This window comes from Piliocolobus tephrosceles, chromosome 14 (assembly GCF_002776525.5).
Source record: "Piliocolobus tephrosceles isolate RC106 chromosome 14, ASM277652v3, whole genome shotgun sequence".
Taxonomy (NCBI): domain Eukaryota; kingdom Metazoa; phylum Chordata; class Mammalia; order Primates; family Cercopithecidae; genus Piliocolobus; species Piliocolobus tephrosceles.
Window position 1 is genome coordinate 96,838,666 of NC_045447.1, and position 21,939 is coordinate 96,860,604.

Consider the following 21,939-nt stretch of genomic DNA (forward strand, 5'->3'; position numbering starts at 1 on the left):
TGCCCGTGGATGCCCCTACACGCCCCCAACTACACTACACACCCAACCACACCATCTCCTTGTTTGTAATAGCTTCTTCCTAGGCTAGCTGGAGTTTTAACTTGCTTACAATGGGATTCTGATTTTATCTATAAGAAAACCTAGAAGTTTTATTCCCCAAAACTTCCTTCATTAGTGTCCTTGGCTTCAGGGAAATGTGCCCAAATCCTGAGGAAGAGATGAATGCTGCCAGTTCTGCCTGTAGCATCCAATTCTTCCTGATGGCTTGGATCAATGGTTCCTAATCAAGTTCATTCCAACAAAGAAGAGCAACAGCATTTTCCAAGATAGCCTAAAACGTCCTCATGTAATTTTCTGTTTCTCCATTGTGATTTCTTACCTCAATCATATCTACCCATTCTCGTATATTAAGAAAGCTTTTCTCACATGTAACATCATACAGCAGCAAAACACCATCTGCCTTTCTGAAGTAAGACTTGGCAATACTTCTGAATCTGAGAAAGAGAAAACCACATAATCAGTCAGTTTGTGTTGCCTCATTCTTCTTCTCTTTTATGCTCATTTTTTCTCATCTTCTAAAATCAACTCCAAATTGAGAAGACTCTAACTGCAATATACGACTGAGAAATAGTCATTTCAAAGGTCTCGAATGACCCAATGAAAGGTAACAGGATGAGAGTCTGGGTGACCGACTTAGAGAATCCAATCCTTCTCCCTACCAAACAACCCCAAAAATGTCTACAATCCCCAGAGCATAACCAGGGCAAAGTTGAGAGCACAGTTTCCAAAAATTTCAACCTCAGCAGCAAGCTACCAGAAGCCACATGTGGGACACAGAGGAGGCTGGAAGGAGGTACAAACTAGAGAATACTTATTTTTGGTGGTGGTGGTTAGGGAGTGTTTGGAGGTGGTGGTTAGGCTGGGTGGAGGAACTACCAGTGTGGAATGCCGTAACACACCAGGACTTTACATACATGGCGGTCAGGGGATTTGCCGTGGGAAGAGCACACCTCAACACATATGCCCTAACTCGAAACCCAGTGCAATATTTTATAAGTACTTTAAAAATACAGTCATGTCAACCACAAATATTTTTTAAATGTTGAAATTCCCAGTCTGCTAGAGAATATGAGTGCCATGGGGGCAGGTATTCGTGCCTGTCTGTTCACTACCGAATCTTAGCATGCTGAATAATGCCTGGTACAGAGGCAGGCATCCCATACTTATGGGTTGAACAATTGAATGATTTTGTTCCCAAGGAGTTAGACAAGATTAAAATCTGTGCTGAATTTTGCTCTGCTTATCGGTAAGGAATGCAAGGTAAGTTGCCATCACCAGATGCGAGTCCGCTGGCTGGTTTGTGCCTCTGCCCTTAATCAAGGGGAGCTGACTGGTTCTCTTCTCCATCATTTATTGTTCTACAGCCAGGGAGCTCCTCAGGCTGTCACTGCACTCAAAAGTGCTGCCTCTCTTGTTAGCAAAGGACACTCTCTGTCTCAACTGAACATCGGCTCAAAAGAAGCTTACAGATCCTCTTCTCACAGCAGTCACAGGTAAATGAAGGAGGAGAAGATGTGTGAAAAAGATAAGCATTCTAAAGTTACAATACACGTTATAATTATACATGTAATTATGCATATAATTATAAAGTATGTTATAATTATAGAATTTTGAGTATGAAGAACATCAAGTGGCCTGCAAGGCTTGTTAGTGCAAACCCAGGAGAGCCCACAGCACTGTGGAAAGCACTTGCCTTTCCTGACCAGCTGTATCCCAGAGCTGCAGAACTGTCCGTTCTCCATCCACAATGAGGGTTTTCATTTGGAAATCAACTCCTGAAAAGGAACATGAGAGTGGAGAGCATGATGTAAATAATTCCATTGGCTTTTTACTTTCAAGCCCTCTTTAGATGAGGCAAAAGCCAATAACCACATCACAGTCAGGGAGGGAGGAATGAACATGACCTTTAAGGAGAGTGCCCTTCAAATAGGAATGGCAAGGCAGACCACACGTGTGTGCAGAGGCACCATCTGTAGGTTGGCTGACTTGGGGAATGATTTAATTTATGAGCCAAGGGAAAAATCTATGTTTTATTTTCCCTGATGACTGGATGAACTCAGTCATATTTGTATGTGTGTGTGGGCATGTGTACATGTGTGTATGAGTGGGCATACGTGAATGTGCAGGTGTATACATGTATGTATATGTGTAGGTGCAGATACCTGTTTTGTGTATATGCATGTATGTGTATATGTAGGTATATGTGTATACATGTATGTATATCTAAACATGTATACATATGTGTGTATATATACACACGTTAGAGCACACACACACACGCATCATGGTCTCTGACAACTGAACCAAATACTGCATGTAGTCTTTTTATGAATCAAATTGAAGTAAACTTTCAGCTTTGTTATCCTGAAGAGTGTATCAGAGAACCATAAATTTACAAAGACACCCATTGTGAAGAGGACAGTCAGTCTGTTCTAACATTTCGGGTGATCAAAATAAGAATTCTTCAGACGAAGAAGAAAAATAAATGATAATTTGCATATCTTCAGTTCCTTTTACTGATTATTATGCACATTTGGGAAATCAGGATACTACTTGTTCTACTGTTCTGTTGTGAAGGTGGGGAACGGAGCATATATCTGGCTATGGTTTCGACCATAATGACAAAGTGACAATATGGATTGTCATCAAATGATACCTTAGCAGAAAGGGTTTTCCTGGCCACTCTGTGTAAAACCGCACCACTCCCTAAACCTCTTTTTTGTACCTTTTCCCTCCATTGGGACATCAGTGCAGTGCAGGCTGGGATTGTCAGCCTTCTTCACTGTATATCCTTTGTACCTACAACAGCATCTTGCTTTTAGTGGGACTCAGGAAATACACGCTGAATAAATCAATCTGATATCTCAGGCTCTAAATTTGATTTGATTCATCTGATTGGCTAAGCAGATATCTTTTTTTTTTTTTTTTTTTTTTTGTGGCAGGGTCTCACTCTGTCACCCAGGCTGAAGTGCAGGGGTACAATCTCGGCTCACTGCAACCTCCGCCTCCCAGGTTCAAGCGACTCTCCAGCCTCAGCCTCCCGAGTTGCTGGGACAACCAGCACCCACCACCATGCCTGGCTAATTTTTGTATTTTTGGTAGAGATGGGCTTTCGCCATGTTGGCCAGGCTGGTCTTGAACTCCTGACTTCAAGTGATCCACCTGGCTCGGCCTCCCAAAGTGCTGGGATTACAGACATGAGCCACCGCACCCAGCCAGATATCTGTCCTTTTAGTCTTCCTTTCCTAAAAGCAGGCCTTGGCCAAAACAAGAAGGACCCTTCCATAGACTAGGAGACACACACACACACACACACATATATCACACACACATATATCTATATATGTGTACATACACAGAGAAAGAGAAAACCGTTTAACTGAGTATCTGTGTATGTAATCCCTGAAGAAGAGAAAATCAAGCTAAGGAAGATCATTTTCCCATTATCAACCAAAATAGGAGCCATACCCAGGGTGGCGCTTATATTTTCTCGAAATTCATTCTTGCAAAGTCTCATGAGGAAACTAGACTTCCCCACTGCAGCGTCCCCAGCAAGCACAATCTTGTAAGCCTTCTGTGAGCTAAAAGATTTAGCGTTGTCATCTACCAGGTCTGTCTGGGGGGAAAAGCCACAGTGAATGACAAAGGTTTGCCAGTTTTCATCCTAAATAAGTAACACCGCACAGAAAATAAGCAGTGTTCCTGAATAGGAGTGTCTCAGAGACACCTACCTGGGGGGAGAGTGGTGAGATGGGCTTTCTTGATGAACTAACAATGCTGCCTTCACTAACAGTTCCTTGGGGCTTCCAGTCTAAGACGGAAGCCACATCTTCCAAACCAAATGTCTCTTCATCCCTTATGTCAGGAACCTATTTTTTAAAAAAATGTCAGCAGTTAAGAAACAAAGCCTAAAATGTACATATTATGGATTAAAAAGAAAACTATGCAGCTAAATCAACAGTCAATGCTATTAATATTTGGGAATAGACTGACAGTGAATGGCAATCTATGAGAATTTCTCCCTAACTCTGTGGAGAAAAAAGCATTTTATTAACTATGCTTTATGTTGGTGACCTTTAAAACAGATTCCCATAACAGACAGAAGGCAAATAAGGTGACAGATTTCAATCACGTAGAAGGCCTAGGAGAGCAGTGGTTTCTAGGGCTTACATCTGTGTCTGAAGCATCACCTCCAAAGCTCTCCTGCACCCCGTGGGACCTCTGAAACCCCCTCTGGTGCTTGTATTCCACTTCTGAGTCATACTCATTGGGATCTCTCAAGGTAGACAAGCCGCTGTCGAAGCAGCTTTCAGGCAGGCTGTCAACTTCACAATTTGTCCTCTGCAGAGGATCACAGAGGGCCAGGGAGTCACAGTCCTCATCCACATAGGAAGAGCGGGATGACCTGGTAATAAAGGGGAAGACCAATTTACCTGAGGGCTGGGGATGCTCAAGAACGTACAGGCAATAGACCACATGCTATTAGATGGAATCAAGTAGGCTGACATTCTCACTTTTGCTAAGAGCCGCAGTGTATTTCATGATTAGGCATTAGGGGAAATAAAATGCTCAAAGCAGCATCAGTTCATTCTACGCAGCAATCAGTTAAGATGAAGACCCTTACATCAAACACTTAACAAACAAGGCCATTTAAAAAATCATGTTATTTCCTGATACAAAAAGAATTAGGGTACCTAAGACATAAACACAATCTCAAGTTGTATTTATAAAAATGTATGCAGAACATATGAGCCTTTTTACTCTAAGGTGGTCAGACTATATTCTGAACACTGTATCCATTTCTGGATAACATCTGTACTTAAAAGGGCTGCTGAGAGCCCAAATGGAAAAGGCAACCACAATGTCAGACTCAAGACCCTCAGATCTGAAAAGTACGATTCGGTGTACTCAATTTAACCCTTAATGGTTTCTCTCTTCAAATACTTGAAGAGCTGATACATGAAGAAGACCACATCCTCTCAGGCTGCACAAGACAAAATAAGATAAGCTTTTCTGGGTGTCATATTTCTGATCAACACGGAAAAAAATGATAGACAATTAGAAACATCTGATGATAATGATAAGCAATTAGAAACATTGCTGGAATGTATGATTTGACACATAAGTTTTCTGCCACTAAATGTTGACACACCGTCTGGAAACACCCCTCTGGGAGATGTGCCTCAGATAAAGGCTAGAACTCCTGACTTCTACAGATCTTAACATTGGTGCAGCTCTGGAGATTTTATAAGTGAGGGAGAAATTCACATCGAATAAGAGAATCAAAAGAAACTGTATACATCCCTGTTGACTTTTGCTTTTCCATTTGATTTCCATAAGAACCTAAGTTTACCAATGATGGTTATGACTTATTTACCACCCACTACACACCATGGGCACCATCCTACCAATACGCTTACGTGAATCATTGGAAAGGGAGAATAAGCATGATACACAGGTCTTCAGATATGAGAAACAAGAAGTAGACATGCTTAGATGAGAGGTGAGCTTAATATAATCAAGTATGAGCCATGTAAATCTGAGAAGTCAAAAGTATTTTTATGCCATCAGCAAATGTTTAAAATTAACTAAAAAGATGATTTAACTTTCTCTCTCTCAATACTGCTCAATTATAAAGTCTTTATTCTGAGCCAAGAATTTTATATCATATCTCAATCTATGTAGCTAGCTAGGTGTGTGCATGTGTGCGTGTGAGTGTGTGTTAATATATTGTTAATAACAATAATAAAGTACATTAATATATTTTAATATTTATTGTTAATATGTATTATTAACAATAACATTGAAAATATATTGCTAACATATTATTGCATTATTTATAAAACTCTCCTTCTGAAACTGATTTTAGGTCCATCTGTAAAGTACATAAGAAAACCATTCTAATTATAATCTACTACAAACTACTTCAGCTCCATGTCTTCACTACTGGTTATGATTTATTTTAAGCCCACTTGTATTTTGACAAGGAGCAAAGAAAACATGAAGTCCCAAATTAAGAATTCACCTGAATAAACATCTAGACTCTAAATTGAAAATATAGGCACACTCAGCATTATGTAATATACCCATGTAACAAATCTGTGCATGTACTTCCGAATCTAAAATAAAAGTTGAAAAAATTTTCAAAGTAAAAATAATCAAAATAAAAACACAGGTACAGGTCAAACTTTCTCAAACTCAGTTGAACTGCATATCCTTTTCAAAGTCAACCATCTTGCCAATCCTCAATATTTTCATTATAATTAACTACATAAAAGTACAAAACAAATTAAATTTTTGTTAGAGTGCTTGCAAAAGACAAAGCCAAAATAAATTTTAAAGATAAAACCAAATAAAGCTATAAAAACAATATAATTTTATTGTACATCTAATTTGATATATAATATGCTCTTATTACATTTTTATATTAGCATCAAAAAGGAAATAAAATGTTAACTTCTTATATCAAAATAATCACCCCCACACACACACACTCAGAAAGGGCATGGTGTTGAGGCTATGGTGGTCTCTCGTTACAGCTCAAGGAAGTAGGCACATGAGTGCTATAGCACTCAAACATGCTGGGGACGCGATGACTTTGTCCCGTAGAATATTTTGTTGATGAGCTCTACTCCAGTTCTTATGAGCCTTTCATGGTGTCTAATCTTTTCAAAATGAGTCACGGTGAAATTTCTGAAATACTTTTCAGTTGTATACCTTTCCCCCCAATTTGCTTAGAATTAATTTTAAATATTAGTCAAAAATGACTACACATTTAAAAAATCTATTATTTCTCAATAACAGAATAGTCAGCTATCTATAAATCAAACCATTAGATTATTTTATTGAGCAAATCAGTAAACAGTAGAAACAACTTAAACCTGATAGAACTTTCTTAGAAGGGGTCACCAATAAGCCTTCATAACAGGTCTTCCTAAATGGCAACCTGACCATTTCTAACACCAGGATGTTAAGTACATTATTCTTGTTACCAAAAGTACCCCAATGAAAAGGGGATAAACATGAAGCTAAAAGTCACAAAGAAATAGAGAATTGGAAACTTTTTGTTTATGCTTTCACTTCCAATTTCAAATTTTTGACATATTACAAAATTAACTTTTAACTAGCAACACTGGACATATGTGTATAAATATACACATACACTCGTGTAATCTCTAAGTGATTACTAGGTCTCACGTAATAAAAGGCCCAATATTTCAGTTCATTTGATTGAATGCAGGGCTAAATTCTAACTTTTGGTAAGCCCCTGTGACTCCTTCAATACAGTAGCTATTTTATAAGGATCTACTAGCCATATTTATATTTGCTTTGAAAGTTTCCCTTTTCTGCAACATAGCTCACATAATATTATGCTGAGCTATAAAATATTTACAGATCATGCCAAAAGTTTCAACATTATACACCAGAAATACTGCAGCATCATATACCATAATTCTACTTGCATCCCTGAAACATCTCTTATTGAGTCTACTTCTAAGAAACAAGACATGATTAGAGATGAGGTAATGGTGAGTATATAAAAAACCAACTCACAACATCTTCAGGAAATAACTTTGCCCTCTCTGAAACACTTTTAATTTTTACATGATTCATGTTTTAGAAACTTTTAACATCATGGAAAATACAAATTAGTGACCAAAATATATTCTATTATTTCAATTTACCTCCAAGGAAATTTACTTTCCTTTTAACTGTGATCCTGAACTCGAACAAAAAGTGAGGACGTGTTAACATACCTGTCATAGCCTAGAGGTTGAGGGGAATGACCAGTGAATTTGGGACTGCTTCTAGAAATGGTATTCGCTGGTGAGATATTATTTATACGCTGTAATATAGAAGTAATTATTTGTTAGTACATGTAATTTTCATGTAAACACTTTATATACACACAGGCACACACAAAGCCACTTTTAAAAACTGTATCACACTATTCAAACTTCTAATATGACTAAAAGTTATATTACACTACCTGAGCAAATGTGAGCAAAAAAATCAAGGGAAACATTGCGACGAAGATGACTGCCAGAGTATGCTCGCCTCCTCATCCTATCTTACGTCCAAACCCTACTGCACATTTCATAAAGGAGTACTGTGGTCCCCCACACTGCCAGGACCGTGAACCACCAACTTCCTTGAACGTGTCTCTTCTTGAACCATAATTTGGCTTAGTGACTGGCTAACCCCTCCATATCCCAATATGACCCTGGAATCTCACACATGAAGCTGACTTCCAAAAGTGGGATAAGAGGCCTTGTGACAAATGCAGTCTGGGAGACGTCCTTACAATTCCAAATGAGCTAAGCTGATTTCTGTAGGAGGGTTTGAAATCCAAGGCCCCCATTCTGAGCATCTGGGCATAAAGAATACTCACAAGTCTAAACTCACCCCTCAGACAGAAGCACCTTCTCCCAGCTCTCAACTGGGCAGTATTTTATTTTCACCTCTATGGGATTCTCCTATCTATCTGTGTACATCTTAACTTCCCACTACATGATAAACTCTTTCAGGCCAAAGATTACATCTTATACACCTATCTCTAGATTCCTAGAACATCTATAAAAAGACTTGGTTAACATCGAGACACTTATTTCTTCAGAGGGGTAGTATACTTTTTAATTTGGAAGAATGCTGCCTCGTTTTATTTTATGTAAAGATCTCATTATTATAAGGACTTATGTGACGTTCTCCTTTAAGAAATTACATTATTTTCATCAACACCAAAATACTCCACCACTAGAAAGAATGAAATACAGGATAAAAAATTATGTGGCATACCAAAGATCTGTTGAACTTGCTGTAACTGTTTTCAAGGGCACTTCTAAGGCCATCATTACTGTCATGTAGCTTCCGGTTAGCTGTTCTGCAGGGTAAAGAAACAAGCAGAAAGAGAGACAGGGAAAGTATCACTGGGGGGTCACTGCCATCACTTTCTTTTCTAGCTGTAACATTCAGAACGTGGAATCGCTTATCATTTTCTGCAACTTTCCACCACTTCCCTTCAAACCTCATAAACTGAGGTAATTCATTACTTAAAGTAGAAGAGCTGAATCGATGACTCCTCTCTCCTTAAAGGTCGCAGGGCCTTGCAGGAGTCACCTGTCTGAGCTGTGGAACTCACTCTTCCTTCAGGCAGCCCCGCTGACTGAACAGATTTCATGCAGGTCTTCGAAAGCTCCCTCAATGCCTGAACCTGGCCAGCCAGTTCCCACATGTCAGAGGCCAGGGATGAACGCAGTGTGTTGTATCAGGCCTCATGCTCCTGGCAGCTCCTGCATTCTATGCACGGCCTGGCACTTCCACCTGGCATCGTCGTGTAGCAGGTACACACTTGGGTGATGATCTCAGTCAGATCTGGGTTCAAATCCTAACTTTTATTTCCATATGACTTAACAGAAGTCATTTAAGCTGTCAGAGCTTCAGCACCCTCTCGTACAGCACAGCTATGATTCCACAGCTCCTACCCCACAGAGTGGCCAACCTTCCCCAGCTTAAGGCTGGGTCACCCTTAGCTCAATCCTCACTTCCTCCAGAACACTTCCTTGACCTTCTTTGACAGGCCAAAGCTCCCCTTAGGGGACAGGTACCTTTCTTTCGCTGCATCTCTCTCATTTGGCCTTTTATATTAATTCTATAATTATTGATCCATTTCTCTCTTTTCCTAGACTAGACCCAAAAGGAGAAAGAGATTTTTCACCCACTTCCCACTCTATCCTTTACTCCTGGCATACCTAGCCTGTAAGAAGTACTGACAAATCTGTTGAATGAATGAATAAAATAACTCAAAGGATTACTGAAATACATGAACTCTACAACTGCCACAGGTGAGACTTAATAAGCATTCAAAAATGGTGGGAAAGAAAAAAGGTCAAACCTGACCTGACTTCACTGGGGGGAACTGAAACCAGAAGACAATGCGGCACGGGTGGAAGAGAAAGAAAGGGGAGGGAGACGGCTAGGTTTTGTGAGGAAGACTCTCAGAGGATGGAACTGCTATAACCTAGCCATAAAGCTGACAGAGTGGGTATATTTCTACTTGGGGAGAGGAAAAAAAAAACTAAGAAAAATATACTTCTAAGTAAACATAACAAACTGAGAAAGAATTGTGGAGGCAGAGCCCTGTGGCCCCACTAATAGGAGAAGCCTGAAGAACTCGCGGTACAGAATTCAGAGAAAGCTGAGTGCTCGGGGCTGTTCTTCTTTATAGAGGCATAATAAAGACAAACTGGACATATCCCCTGACTTCCCAAGATGTTTAGAGATTTACACTCTATTCCCCACATCTGGATAATTTATTTAGGATTATAAGCATCAGAAAGCTAAGAGGAGATGCCAAGTACACACCGTCAGAAGAAAACACACACTAAGCCACAAATTCAGTCCTCAGAACATGCCAAACTCACGTTCTATGTGTTATGTCTTTTATTAACAAAAAAATAAGTGAAACGTAAATGTAGTGAGCATTTGATCTGATAACTTACTGGAGTATTTCAATTTGCCTCTCAAGACTATTTCGATCTTCTGTGTATCCTCGGATTATTTCCAGATCCCTGTAAAATTATATTTTATGTTTGAGTGAGAATTAGGTGTCAAGTCCTGCCTCACCTATACCTACCCTCCCAGATCCTTTTCCACCTTTTTCAAAGACGAGCGTCCTTGGCCACAGTTTTCTACCTTTCCCGTGCTCCTGCTCTGGGCCTCTGTAGCCTCAGTGGCCTCCTCTCCTTCTGTGACTCCACAGACACACTCACATCCTGTGCTTTCTCCTGTGAGGCTCTGCCCCACCTCTGACATCACAAGCCTAGAGATTCTCCTCCTCAGCCCCTCTCAGCACCCACCAGCTTTTCTATCCCCACCCTCACTGGCCCAGCTCTGTTCTCCATGAGGGCTGAACCTCCTGAGTCCCTTCTCCTCAGGGCGTCTCAGAAACTGTACCTTCAATCCTCTGAACCTTCCCTGCTCATCCTTATGTAATCCCAACTCCATCTATTTTCTCCTTTCCTGTGATTCCTTCCTCTTTCCCTGTCTCACCCTACTCCTGCCCTCCCTTCTCTCCTTACCTAAACCACAGAGACCCCCAAAGAACCAGGCTTGCTAAGCTCGTGAGACACTCACCCTGTGGCAATCCCTCTGTTGCTTTATGATGGAAGCTCTGGCTTCTTCCCCAAACTGCACTCAGAACACGGCCCTCTCCTCCAGCCCCTATCCCGCTGAGCACACAAACCTCATCACTAGCTTCCCAAAACGCCCAGGCTATCTTTGGTTCACAATATCATCTGCTCCCTGGATGATAAAAGTACACATTTCCTAATTGTCTATAGGAATTTAAGTTCGTTAACCCAAAATTCGGGGGCCTTCTATTATAACCTTAAACTAGCTCTTAAACTTTTTAATTTTTTTTAAACTTTTACTTTTCTATTCAAAATGTCTCTTTCTGCCCTGTGGTCTGATCACCTTTCCCCAGGCCGTATCCTTCCCTATGTTCTGGCCCCTGCTTTGGTTACTACCTTACCTGGAACATCTCTGAGACTCTCTTTTCCCATCTGTAAAATGGACATAATGAAGGTCCCTGTCTCACTGGATGTTGTGTGGACTGGATCAGTTAATGCCTGTGAAGGACCAGGACAGTGCCTGGCAGGCAGCAGTGCTACCAGCTCTGAGTTGCTGATGGTGCCATCCTGGCTGCCTCTTCCCCCTTTCCCAGCACAGAGCTATCTTTCTACCTAGGCTCACCCTCCAGCATCACCTCTTTAATACAGTTCTTCACCTCTTCTGAACTAAAACAAAATCTTTTCTGTGATCACACAGCAATTAGCCCAAACCATGACTACGTTAGTGGCACTGCTTCTGATATTTTTTAGCTCTGCTGTTGTTAAACCCTATAATCTTTTTGCTTTTTTTCCCCAACTAAATTTGAAGTTCTCAAAACACAGAGCCCACATCATATATATATCATATATATGATATATATATCATATCTGTGTTTTGAGAATATATATTCTCATATATACATATATTTGAGAATATATATATATTCTCATAACTCCTTATCTAGTTCAGAGACTTGTATGTAGTAAACAATAATATTTCACTGTTTTCTAAGACCTTATAAGACCTTAATTCCGATGAAAGTTTGCAAAGAAACCCAAAAAAAGACATTTTTCCCAAGCGTACATGTCCTAGGGGATACACTATCTATGCATTTTATATTTACCATCCATATAAAAATATACATGTCTATGTTCCTTATATATAAATACATGTCTGTGAGTGTATGTATGCGTATTAGGTTTTATTGTATTAACACCATACTGCAAAACTAACACACACAAAAATAGACTTGCCTACTTTTCCCTTTCTTATGTTTTATGGCCAGGATTCCTGACTTCAAAGCACTTTAATAAGCACTAACCCTTGACACTGTAGGTATATTCTTTTAGCTCCCAGCTAATTTAAACATTTATTAAGCCCTACACTAGCCTATGCAGACAATAATTAATTATTCTATTTGCTTTAAAAAATTAAAAACATAAAATACACTGGGAAACCTGATACTGAAAATAAAGAAGATATTAGCAAAGTTACTAACTCTTCATTATTCCATAGCTGAGCTTCTTTTGCCCGGATGATCATCTCAATATTCTACTCAAACTAACAAACAAAATGCGAAGTTCGTACCTTTCAGTATTCAGACTCTGATCAGCATAATCACTTTTCAAAGCATCTAATTCACTCTGAAGAAAGGCTATGTTTGTTTGTGCTTCTAAAAGGTCTTTCTTAACTTTCTGATTTTCCTGAATAAAAGGAAAAGTGGAGGTCATTAGATTCATATTTTCCTCTGGCTGGGAGACATGAAGTAGTGTCGTGTCACCCTCCCACACCACTCTCACCCTTCCACAACTCTTCAAATCTCGGTGTTCAAAGAACTATTTGTCAATTCAAGGTAGTTTGAAATCATTATAAATTAATAAAGTGTCAAAAATCTAAACTCTCAAAGTTGTTCTTCATTTTTCTATGCTTGATATTTGATACCAAACTACAACAGTCAAGGGTTTACCATGATGTATTTCAACACGTTACTGGCAAATTAACTGACACCAACCATTCGAATGCCTGCTTTATTTAATGAGAGCTATACAATTATTGATAAACATTTTGTGGAATCAATAGTACGTACAGTACCTGGTACGTACACTGGCTACTTTTTACAAATAAACTCTATCACTTAACATTTTAAGTTTTGCACTTAAAAATAAACCAGTGTGATCCGAAAATTTCTGTGTTTTCTTAAAATAATATTGGAGACATCCATTCAAGATGGTGGACGGAGCACATGAATTTGTCTTTTTCCCCTTCCAAAACCTCATTAAAATGAAATGCCAAAGGAAATGAACCAATAACAGCTAAAAGAATGGAAGAGGGGGCCAGAGCATTCAAGTGACTTACACGCACTTCTAGAAAATGGAAACTGATGGAAATGTGTTGCCAAAGGGAAGAGAGTGGGGAAATGGAAGTCTAGAGGAAGTATGTTCAAGGTTTTGACACAGAACCCAGAAGGAGACAAGTGACCAGGCCAAACCCCAGAAAGACGGAACCAGATATGGGGTTGGAAAGAGAGATTAAAACTGTATAGTAAGGCACCCTTCCCACCAAGCCCACCCCCTGTCTTACCCTAGCAAGTAACAGTAGAGAGCCAGAGTGGATTCTAAAGACAAGACAGAGATTATCTTTTTTAAAATTGAGTGGCTCCTGTAAAAAAAGCTAAGGCTTCTCTCTGAATATCCCTGCCCCACTCACGCTGGTACCTGGGGTCCCTTGCCAGCTTCACACACAGAGCTCCTAGGAAGACACTCTTTCGGGAGAGAGGCCTTCAGGTGAGTCGATCTGTTCTCACCCCACAGGATCCTACCTCAAGTAACCAAGCTAGTCCTTCACTTTAAAATATGAACAGATCACCAACCACTGCCAGGTATTTGAAAAAAATAAATGGTACCGAGAAAGAATTAAATTAATAAACTCCAGAGGAGTCCCAGAAAAGCCTATTTATCTAGACAAACTTAATAAATTGTAAGGGGGAATGTAGACATTCTCAAATATTCAAAAACAGAGAAAATTTCTCTCTCATATGTTCTTTCTGAAGAAGTTTCTTGAGGATGTGCTATGGCGAAATGAGGATGAAACCCTCTCCTCCCAAAAAATTGCAATATGCAAAATGCTGCAATTCAGTGAAAAGCCCAGTGAAAAGAAATTGCAGAACGAATGGGTAGCAAGTTTAAAAAACAGTCCAATAAGAACTGAAATTTTGCCAGGTGCAATGGCTCACACCTATAATCCCAGCACTTTGGGAGGCCAAGGTGGGTGATCACGAGGTCAAGAGATCGAGACCATCCTGGCCAACATGATGAAACCCTGTCTCTATTAAAATTCAAAATTTAGCTGGGCGTGGTGGTGCGTGCCTATAGTTCCAGCTACTTGGGAGGCTCAGGCAGGAGAATCACTTGAACACGCATGATAGAGGTTGCAGTGAGCTGAGATCATGCCACTGCAGTCCAGCCTGGCGACAGAGCAAGACTCCACCTCAAAAAAAAAGAGAACTGAAATTTTATAGACTCCAAAATTAATATTTTCAAGGAGAAATACTAAACAAATTTCATGCATTGGAAAGAATAAATAAGTCTTAAGGTATCAGTGATATCATGAAAATAGTAGAGCTTCTTTCTGCAACAAGAAACCAAAAAATCAACCAGAAAATCCAAGAAAAACAAATAACTCTACAAGAATGTCATTATCCAAATACAAAGCCAACTAAGATGTGGAAAAATCTGGAACTAGGAATTCATTTGACCACAAAGCTGGGAGCCTTCTAAGTGGAACAGAGATAATGAATGGAGAGAAAGAAATGCAAGCCTCATTCATTTCTTAGCTCTGCAGTGAAAATATTTAGAATCATAATAAAGAAAACCTTCTTTATTTGCTTTCAAATTTGGGAGTTAATCTAAAACCAAAATAAATAAAACTTAGTAAAGATAACAGAAGAGATGTAAATGTTATCAATTTTGTTAGTACTAAAAGTAAAGATGTGGCTGGCGTAAGATGGAAAAGCAACAGAAAAAAAAAAAAAAAAAAAAAAAAAACTTGGAGGAAGGGGCAAGGCACTAATATCCTCATCACAAAGCATCACATCATACAGACCACAGCTGATGTTGGAAGAATACAGGGTTTACTATGTTTTACAAAACTTAAACACTATGTCTTTACTACTTTGTAAGAAAAATAAGTTAAAGCTTTCACAATAAGTGGCATATTATTGAGGGAAAAGCCTGCATAAATAATATCTTTGATCAAACGTATTTCAAGGACTTTTTCTAACTATATTATTAATTTCTCTTTAAGCTGGTCTTCCTGGAACACTGAAATAAGAGCATGATGACGTGGTCTAACAGGAAGTGCATTTCTGTAAGTGAAAAAGTAATTCTTACCATCGATAAATCATAAATTTGTTTTTTCAATGCGGCCACATCTTCCTTTTGACTTACGTGTTTTGACTGTTCTTCGAGCTGAAAGACCAAATAAAAGTTGTGTGCTTACAAACTCACTTCGAATTGCTTTAAGTTTAGGACTATCCTTGAATATACATACGAGAATTCTAGAAGTCACAAATTTTCAACATTGTGTGACTTTATAAATCATTAAACTACACAAAATCCATAAGGATTTGAAATTTTGTTCTAAAAAATTTAAACATTTGAAAAAGGGCATTTGGTTGTGAAATGAACTTTTTTGGAAACAGCTGAAAAGCCCTTTTTGGAAATCATTCAACTATTAAGCAATCCAATTCTTGCTTTTACTCAGTTATGCTACATTGAAATCTGGATCTTTCTATTCTCCTTTGTATTACCTGCATTCAACATTTTCCACTCTGTATTACAATTCTTTAGAAATGTCTTACCTTCCCTCCTAGAGAGCAAGATCTTTTAAGAGCAGAATTAGTGTCCGATTCACCTATATGTTCTCTTCATGGTGAGTTCAAGAAATGCTTATTAAATAACTAAAATCAATAAAATCTGAGTATAACATGAAGCTAGAGACACAAACACACCTGATTATATAAACACCTACATTTAAGCTTTGCTTGAGGATTAACTCATTTCTGCATGAGCTTTGCTTGCTGGTTGACTCATTTCTATTACAATTACATACTCGTTATGATTACCAGACTAAATTGGTTCCACAGCATTTATAACCTGGAGAACAACAACAACAACAAAATGCCTTTCCTACAAACAGCTTACATCCTCTGGGAACAGTGGGGATCTGCTGGGATTCATTTATGGAATGTTTATGCACTGATCAAAATGGATCCCACATTTCACCAAGTCTAAGTGCTTTGACTCTGGACCTTCTTCACCTTGCCAGATGCTATAAAGGGATAGTGTTCATATAAAAACGTCATGACTGCCACAAGGCTGACTATGACTGAGAAGAGCCATTGATTTAAACACGCATTTTGACTTCAGAGAAGAAAAACCATCTGGAAAAAATGAGTTTCTCAGAATCAAGGACACAGTTAGTGGCTATTATAACAAATTAGTAAACTATAGCCCTTAACGTACTCTCAAATAAACATCTTGCTGTTTTGCATAACAACCACATCAGGTATGCAGGAAGTCTGGGGTAAGTAAGTGAGAAAGCACAAACTGTGTAGTAAGATGGCTCCATCAGTTATTAGCTGTGTGACTCTGAACAAGTTACTTAACCTCTCTCTAAAAGCAGGTTATTTATACCCTCCTCAGAGAAAGTTTGAGAGTTCGATTTTTTTAAATCATGAAAAAGAGCTTAGTGAACTGCAAAGTCAATAAAATATCAGTCATTATGGATAGGAAGGACAGTTTATTATTAATTGCATTTTACAGATCAGAAACTAAAAACCAGAAAGATGATCTGAACTGTCCCAGGTGCTTCAGGGAAAAAATGGGTACAGTTTTGACAAGGATTCAGGTTTCCCGACACATGGTCTTTCTTACTGTTCAGACCACTTGGCCCTCATCATTTGCGGCATCTCTTCTTGTAGACGTTCCCTTAGTCTAAAGATTTGGGAAGCCACAGAAATAAGTCAGGGCACGGACTCAGTGAATTTGTGGTTCTGCATAAACAGAAGACTGGTCTATTCAATTCTGTAATATAAGCATAGTATGCATGGCCTAATAACTTTTGAAAATTAGATATAAGGTTCAAATTGATGTTAATTTTCTAAGGAGGCTACTGGGGAGAATTCTTAATCATCCCAGAGGTTTAAATTGCAATAGTGTATAAAATACAAAATATAGCCAATTGTCACTTAATCTCATCACCATTTTCAGGAATGATTTTTGATTTTTTTTAAGGCCGTGACATAATCATGGCTCATACTGCAGCCTTGCTCTCCCAGCTCCAAGTGATCCTCCCACCTCAGCCTGCTGACTCACTGGGACTACAGGCATGTGCTACCACATGCAGTGAATTTTTTAATTAATTTATTTATTTATTTTTACAGTGGTGAGATCTCAACTATGTCACCCAGGCTGGTCTTGACCTCCTGAGCACAAGCAATTCTCCTGCCTCAGCCTTCCAAAGTGTTAGGATTACAGACATGAGCCACCATGCCCAGCAAGGATGATCCTTTTTTAATTATCCATTTTCATTTTAGCTAACACGTTCCCATTAGCTATGGGAAAAACAAAAAACAGATCCAAGAAGTGTGTCTAGTACAGTGCTGGAGCCAGCCTGTATCGGCAGGTGAGAGTCTGCTTTAAGCATCTCTTCTCAACCTTAAATTCAGTGATATCAACTTGGTAGCATGAAATCAGTAATGACAGGAGTATTTATACCATGGAAATCGACAGATGATACGCATCCCTCCCCTCCCTTCCCCCGCCCCACAGAGCCACCTGGTAAACAACGGCCAGATACAACTGAGCCAAACAGAGCCTGCTCATTAGAAACCAAATAGAGGAAAAGCCAAAAACCAACTACATTTAAAAAAAAAAAACAACTAATCACATCTTTGCTCACACTTCAGCAAGTTCTGCTCTTCTTCAAAAACAGGTGACTCTTGGTGATCAGGGTACCCCCGATCTGAAATTTTCTACTTAGAAGAGCAATATTCATTTCATTTAATAAATATTCCCTGAATACTTACCATGCACTTTGCAATAAGCTAGGGGTAGGGGCACAGGGATATTTGACATGACCAAGAAAAACAGTCATGAGGCATGCAGTCCTCTAGACACGAAGGACTTGAGTACTAAGCTGGTGAAGACCAAGGAAAGCAAACTGAAGTTTTAGGGACAACGGTTGAAGGGATCAGAAAATATTTATCAGATCTATGAAAAAGACAAGTGGCCCCTGGAAACAAAAGAGGAACTCAGGGGCTCTTAAAAGAAGGTCCTTCAGGCCGGGCGCAGTAATCCCAGCACTTTGGGAGGCCAAGGTAGTCAGATCACCTGAGGTCAGGAGTTCGAGACCAGCCTGGCCAACATGGTGAAACCCTGCCTCTACTAAAAATACAAAAATTAGCCAGGCGTGGTGGCACATGCCTATAATCCCAGTTACTCAAGAGGCTGAGACAGGAAAATTGTTTGAACCCAGGAGGCAGATGTTGCAATGAGCCAAGATCTTGCCACTGCACTCCAGCCTGGTTGACAGAGCAAGACTCAGTCTCAAAAAAAAAAGGTCTTTCTAAGGAATTCCTTGATTCTGAAATCTGATCTATGTGTCACTTCAATAGGATTCCAAATGTTTTTGGTTGTTAATGACTTAGATACACTGAGATGCTGAGGCTGTTCCTAAAAGTCCAGCTGCCACATGCCTACCTTTCTTAGCTTTTTAATGGTCACCTGCAGATCTCCTACTTCAGTTTCATACTGACGTCTGAGGTCACTGAGGGCTTCCTCGGCTTTGCGTTTTTCCTAAAGGAAAAAAAATAAATTGTGTTCATTTAAATAGGGTCACCCTCTTAAACAACCTTCAAAACCCCACAGGTAAGCAACATTTTGTGTCAAATTAAGGCTGACTTCAATTTTCCTACACAGGGAGGGTGAGAAGGGATATCAAAAGGAAATCAACTGACTTCAGAAGTACCACAATTTTGGAATGGAAACCTACAAAACTGACAGAAGAGCAGAATCCCACAACCTACATACACCCTCACCCAGGAATGACACCTCTAAGACTATTACTCACATTGTGATAGAGGCCGTAACACACCAATCAATTAATTAATTATTGCCATACTTAGTTAAAACACATGGCACAGTGAAGGGCTGCCTGTGCTTACTGGAATTCTATCATGTCATCAGGACTCAAGAAGGCATCCTGGGTGCATCCTTTTCCCTAGAGATGATGCCTTATCTAAATCCCAATCACATCACTGCTATGCAAAGTGCTTCCCTGTGGGCTGGTACTTTTCAGGGGTGTCCCTTCAAGTTCTTCTGGAGCAGAGAATGGCAATAAGGCACCCAGGAGGTCAGGGGACTGCCATTCAGAAGTTCCCATGAGCTGAAACATCTCTGAATTTCCTTTTCTCTTAATAAATTATATAATTTTATATCTTACATTCAGTATTCAAATCGTTTTATGTTGATAGCCAGTAAAATTCAGTGTACAAATATTCAGTGATCACCTACCAATGGTTCTAAGGGACTGGGGACATGGGGACAGAGAGGGGGACAATAAAACTGATGTTCTCATGCATTCTAGTGGAGGAGACAGAAAAAGACAATTTCAGGAAATGATACAAAAAAGAAAGAAAGAAAGAAAGAAAGAAAAAACAGGGAGATGTGGCAGGAAGTCAGTCTGCTAGAGGGTAAGGTAGGGCCTCTCTGAGGAACGCTCCCACATCTGAATACCTGCCAGAGGTAGTGTGTCTTACTGCCCACTCATTGGCTGTAGAGACTGGGCAAGTTGCTAAACTTACCCATGCCTCCATTTTCTTTTTAACTATTGTAAGGATTAAATTAAATAATCCAAGTTAAATAATCCATATAAATTAAATAATCCATGTAAATTAAATAATCCATGTAAATTAAATAATCCATGTGAAATGCTTAGCAGAAGAGCAATATCTTCCCTTAAGGTAACTTTTTTAAAAGCTGACTTCATCCAGCTTTACAGGTGAGGCAACAAGTATTGCCTGCCTCACATGTGGATGAAGACACAGAGGTCTCACAATGAGGTGCTAATGAGGCAGCCTTCCTGGCATCAAAATGGACTTGATTGAAAGTCTCTTCATTAGATCCACAGCCACAAACCCAAACATAAACATTTTAGGGTTTAGAAATACTTTATCCAGGCTGGGCGTGGTGACTCACGCCTGTAATCCCAGCACTTTGGGAGGCTGAGGTGGACGGATCACGAGGTCAGAAGATCTAGACCATCCTGGCTTACATGGTGAAACCCCATCTCTACTAAAAAAAATACACAAAAATTAGGCGGGTGTGGTGGCGGGCGCCTGTAGTCACAGCTACTGGAGAGGCTGAGGCAGGAGAAAGGCATGAACCCGGGAGGCGGAGCTTGCAGTGAGCCGAGATCACACCACTGCACTCCAGTTTGGGTGACAGAGCAAGATTCCGTCTCAAAAACAAAAACAAAAAGAAATATTTTATCAAGAGCTCAATAAAGGAAATGATCACTGGCCTATTTCATTCCGAACCTGCAACAGGTAGATGCTGAGAAATCAGATAAGAGATTGTTACAGTAATGCAGGTGAGACATGGTAGTGGTTCAGGTCAACTCTTGACAAACTTCCAGTAAACTGGAATGGAGGGAACACATCCCAACTCATTCTATGAGACCAGAATTTGCCTGATGCCAAAATCAGACAAAGGCATTAAAAATACAAACCAAAATCTCTTCCACATATGAATGCAAAAATATTAAGTAAAATTTAGCAAACTGAATTCAACAATCTACAGAAAGGATAGTACATCATCACTAATTATAGCCTATCTCAAGTGCAAGTTTGTTTTAATATTCAAAAATCAATCAATGTAATTTGCCACATTAACATTCTAAAAAAGAAAAAACATGATCATAAGACAGAAAAAGTATTTGAGAAAATTCAACATCCATTCTTGATTAAAACAACAGCAACAATAATACTCAGCAAACTAGGAACAAAAGGGATTCTACTCCACTTATAAAGGCATCTATGAACACTACACCACTAACATCACATTCAATGTTCTCATCTCCTTTATTCTTCTAACCAGTGCAATAAGGCAAGAAAGATAAAAAGCTTCATCCAAATTTGAAAGACAAATAAAACTGTTATTATTAATGTATTTCATAATCATCATCCTAGAAAATCTGACAAAATCTACCAACAAAAAGGCACTGTGTACAAACAATGTAAGCAATGCTACAGAATACAAGACAAATACTCAAAACTCAAATGTATTTCTATACATTCACAATGAACAATCGGAAATTGAAATTTTAAAAATACTATTTACAGGATCATCAAAATATGACATATTGAGTAAATCTAAGATGTACAAGATCTGTACAGTGAATAACACAAAACATTGCTAAAAGAAGACATAGATAAATCATATTTTCAATATTGGTAAGATGTCAATTCTACCCAAATTGATCTATAGATACAATGAAGTTCAGTCAAACTCCCTGCAGACTTAGAGATTTTGTTTGCTTTTTTTAAAAAAAAAGAAATTGAAAGGTTGATTCTATGGAAATTAAAGCAATTAAAATAGCCAAAACAACTTTTAAAAAAAAGCACAAAGTTGAAGAACTAATACTAGTTGATTTCAAGACTTATTATAAACCAATAGGTATCAAGACATACTATAAACCAATAGGTATCAA

The 21,939-nt window shown here is 39.0% G+C and overlaps 1 protein-coding gene across 1 annotated transcript in view; it reads right to left on the minus strand.

Moving 5' to 3' along the window:
* The window catches only part of RASEF (RAS and EF-hand domain containing), a 77,304-nt gene that overhangs the window by 17,048 nt on the left and 38,317 nt on the right, over positions 1–21,939 (minus strand). The window contains exons 4-14 of the mRNA XM_023213426.2: positions 18,930–19,025; positions 15,558–15,635; positions 12,757–12,872; positions 10,560–10,628; positions 8,857–8,941; positions 7,818–7,906; positions 4,231–4,465; positions 3,792–3,929; positions 3,529–3,676; positions 1,754–1,835; positions 380–494 (exon numbers count right to left, since the gene is read on the minus strand). Of these exons, the coding sequence (XP_023069194.1) occupies positions 380–494; positions 1,754–1,835; positions 3,529–3,676; positions 3,792–3,929; positions 4,231–4,465; positions 7,818–7,906; positions 8,857–8,941; positions 10,560–10,628; positions 12,757–12,872; positions 15,558–15,635; positions 18,930–19,025 (1,251 nt within the window). The remainder of the gene's footprint in view (positions 1–379; positions 495–1,753; positions 1,836–3,528; positions 3,677–3,791; positions 3,930–4,230; positions 4,466–7,817; positions 7,907–8,856; positions 8,942–10,559; positions 10,629–12,756; positions 12,873–15,557; positions 15,636–18,929; positions 19,026–21,939) is intronic.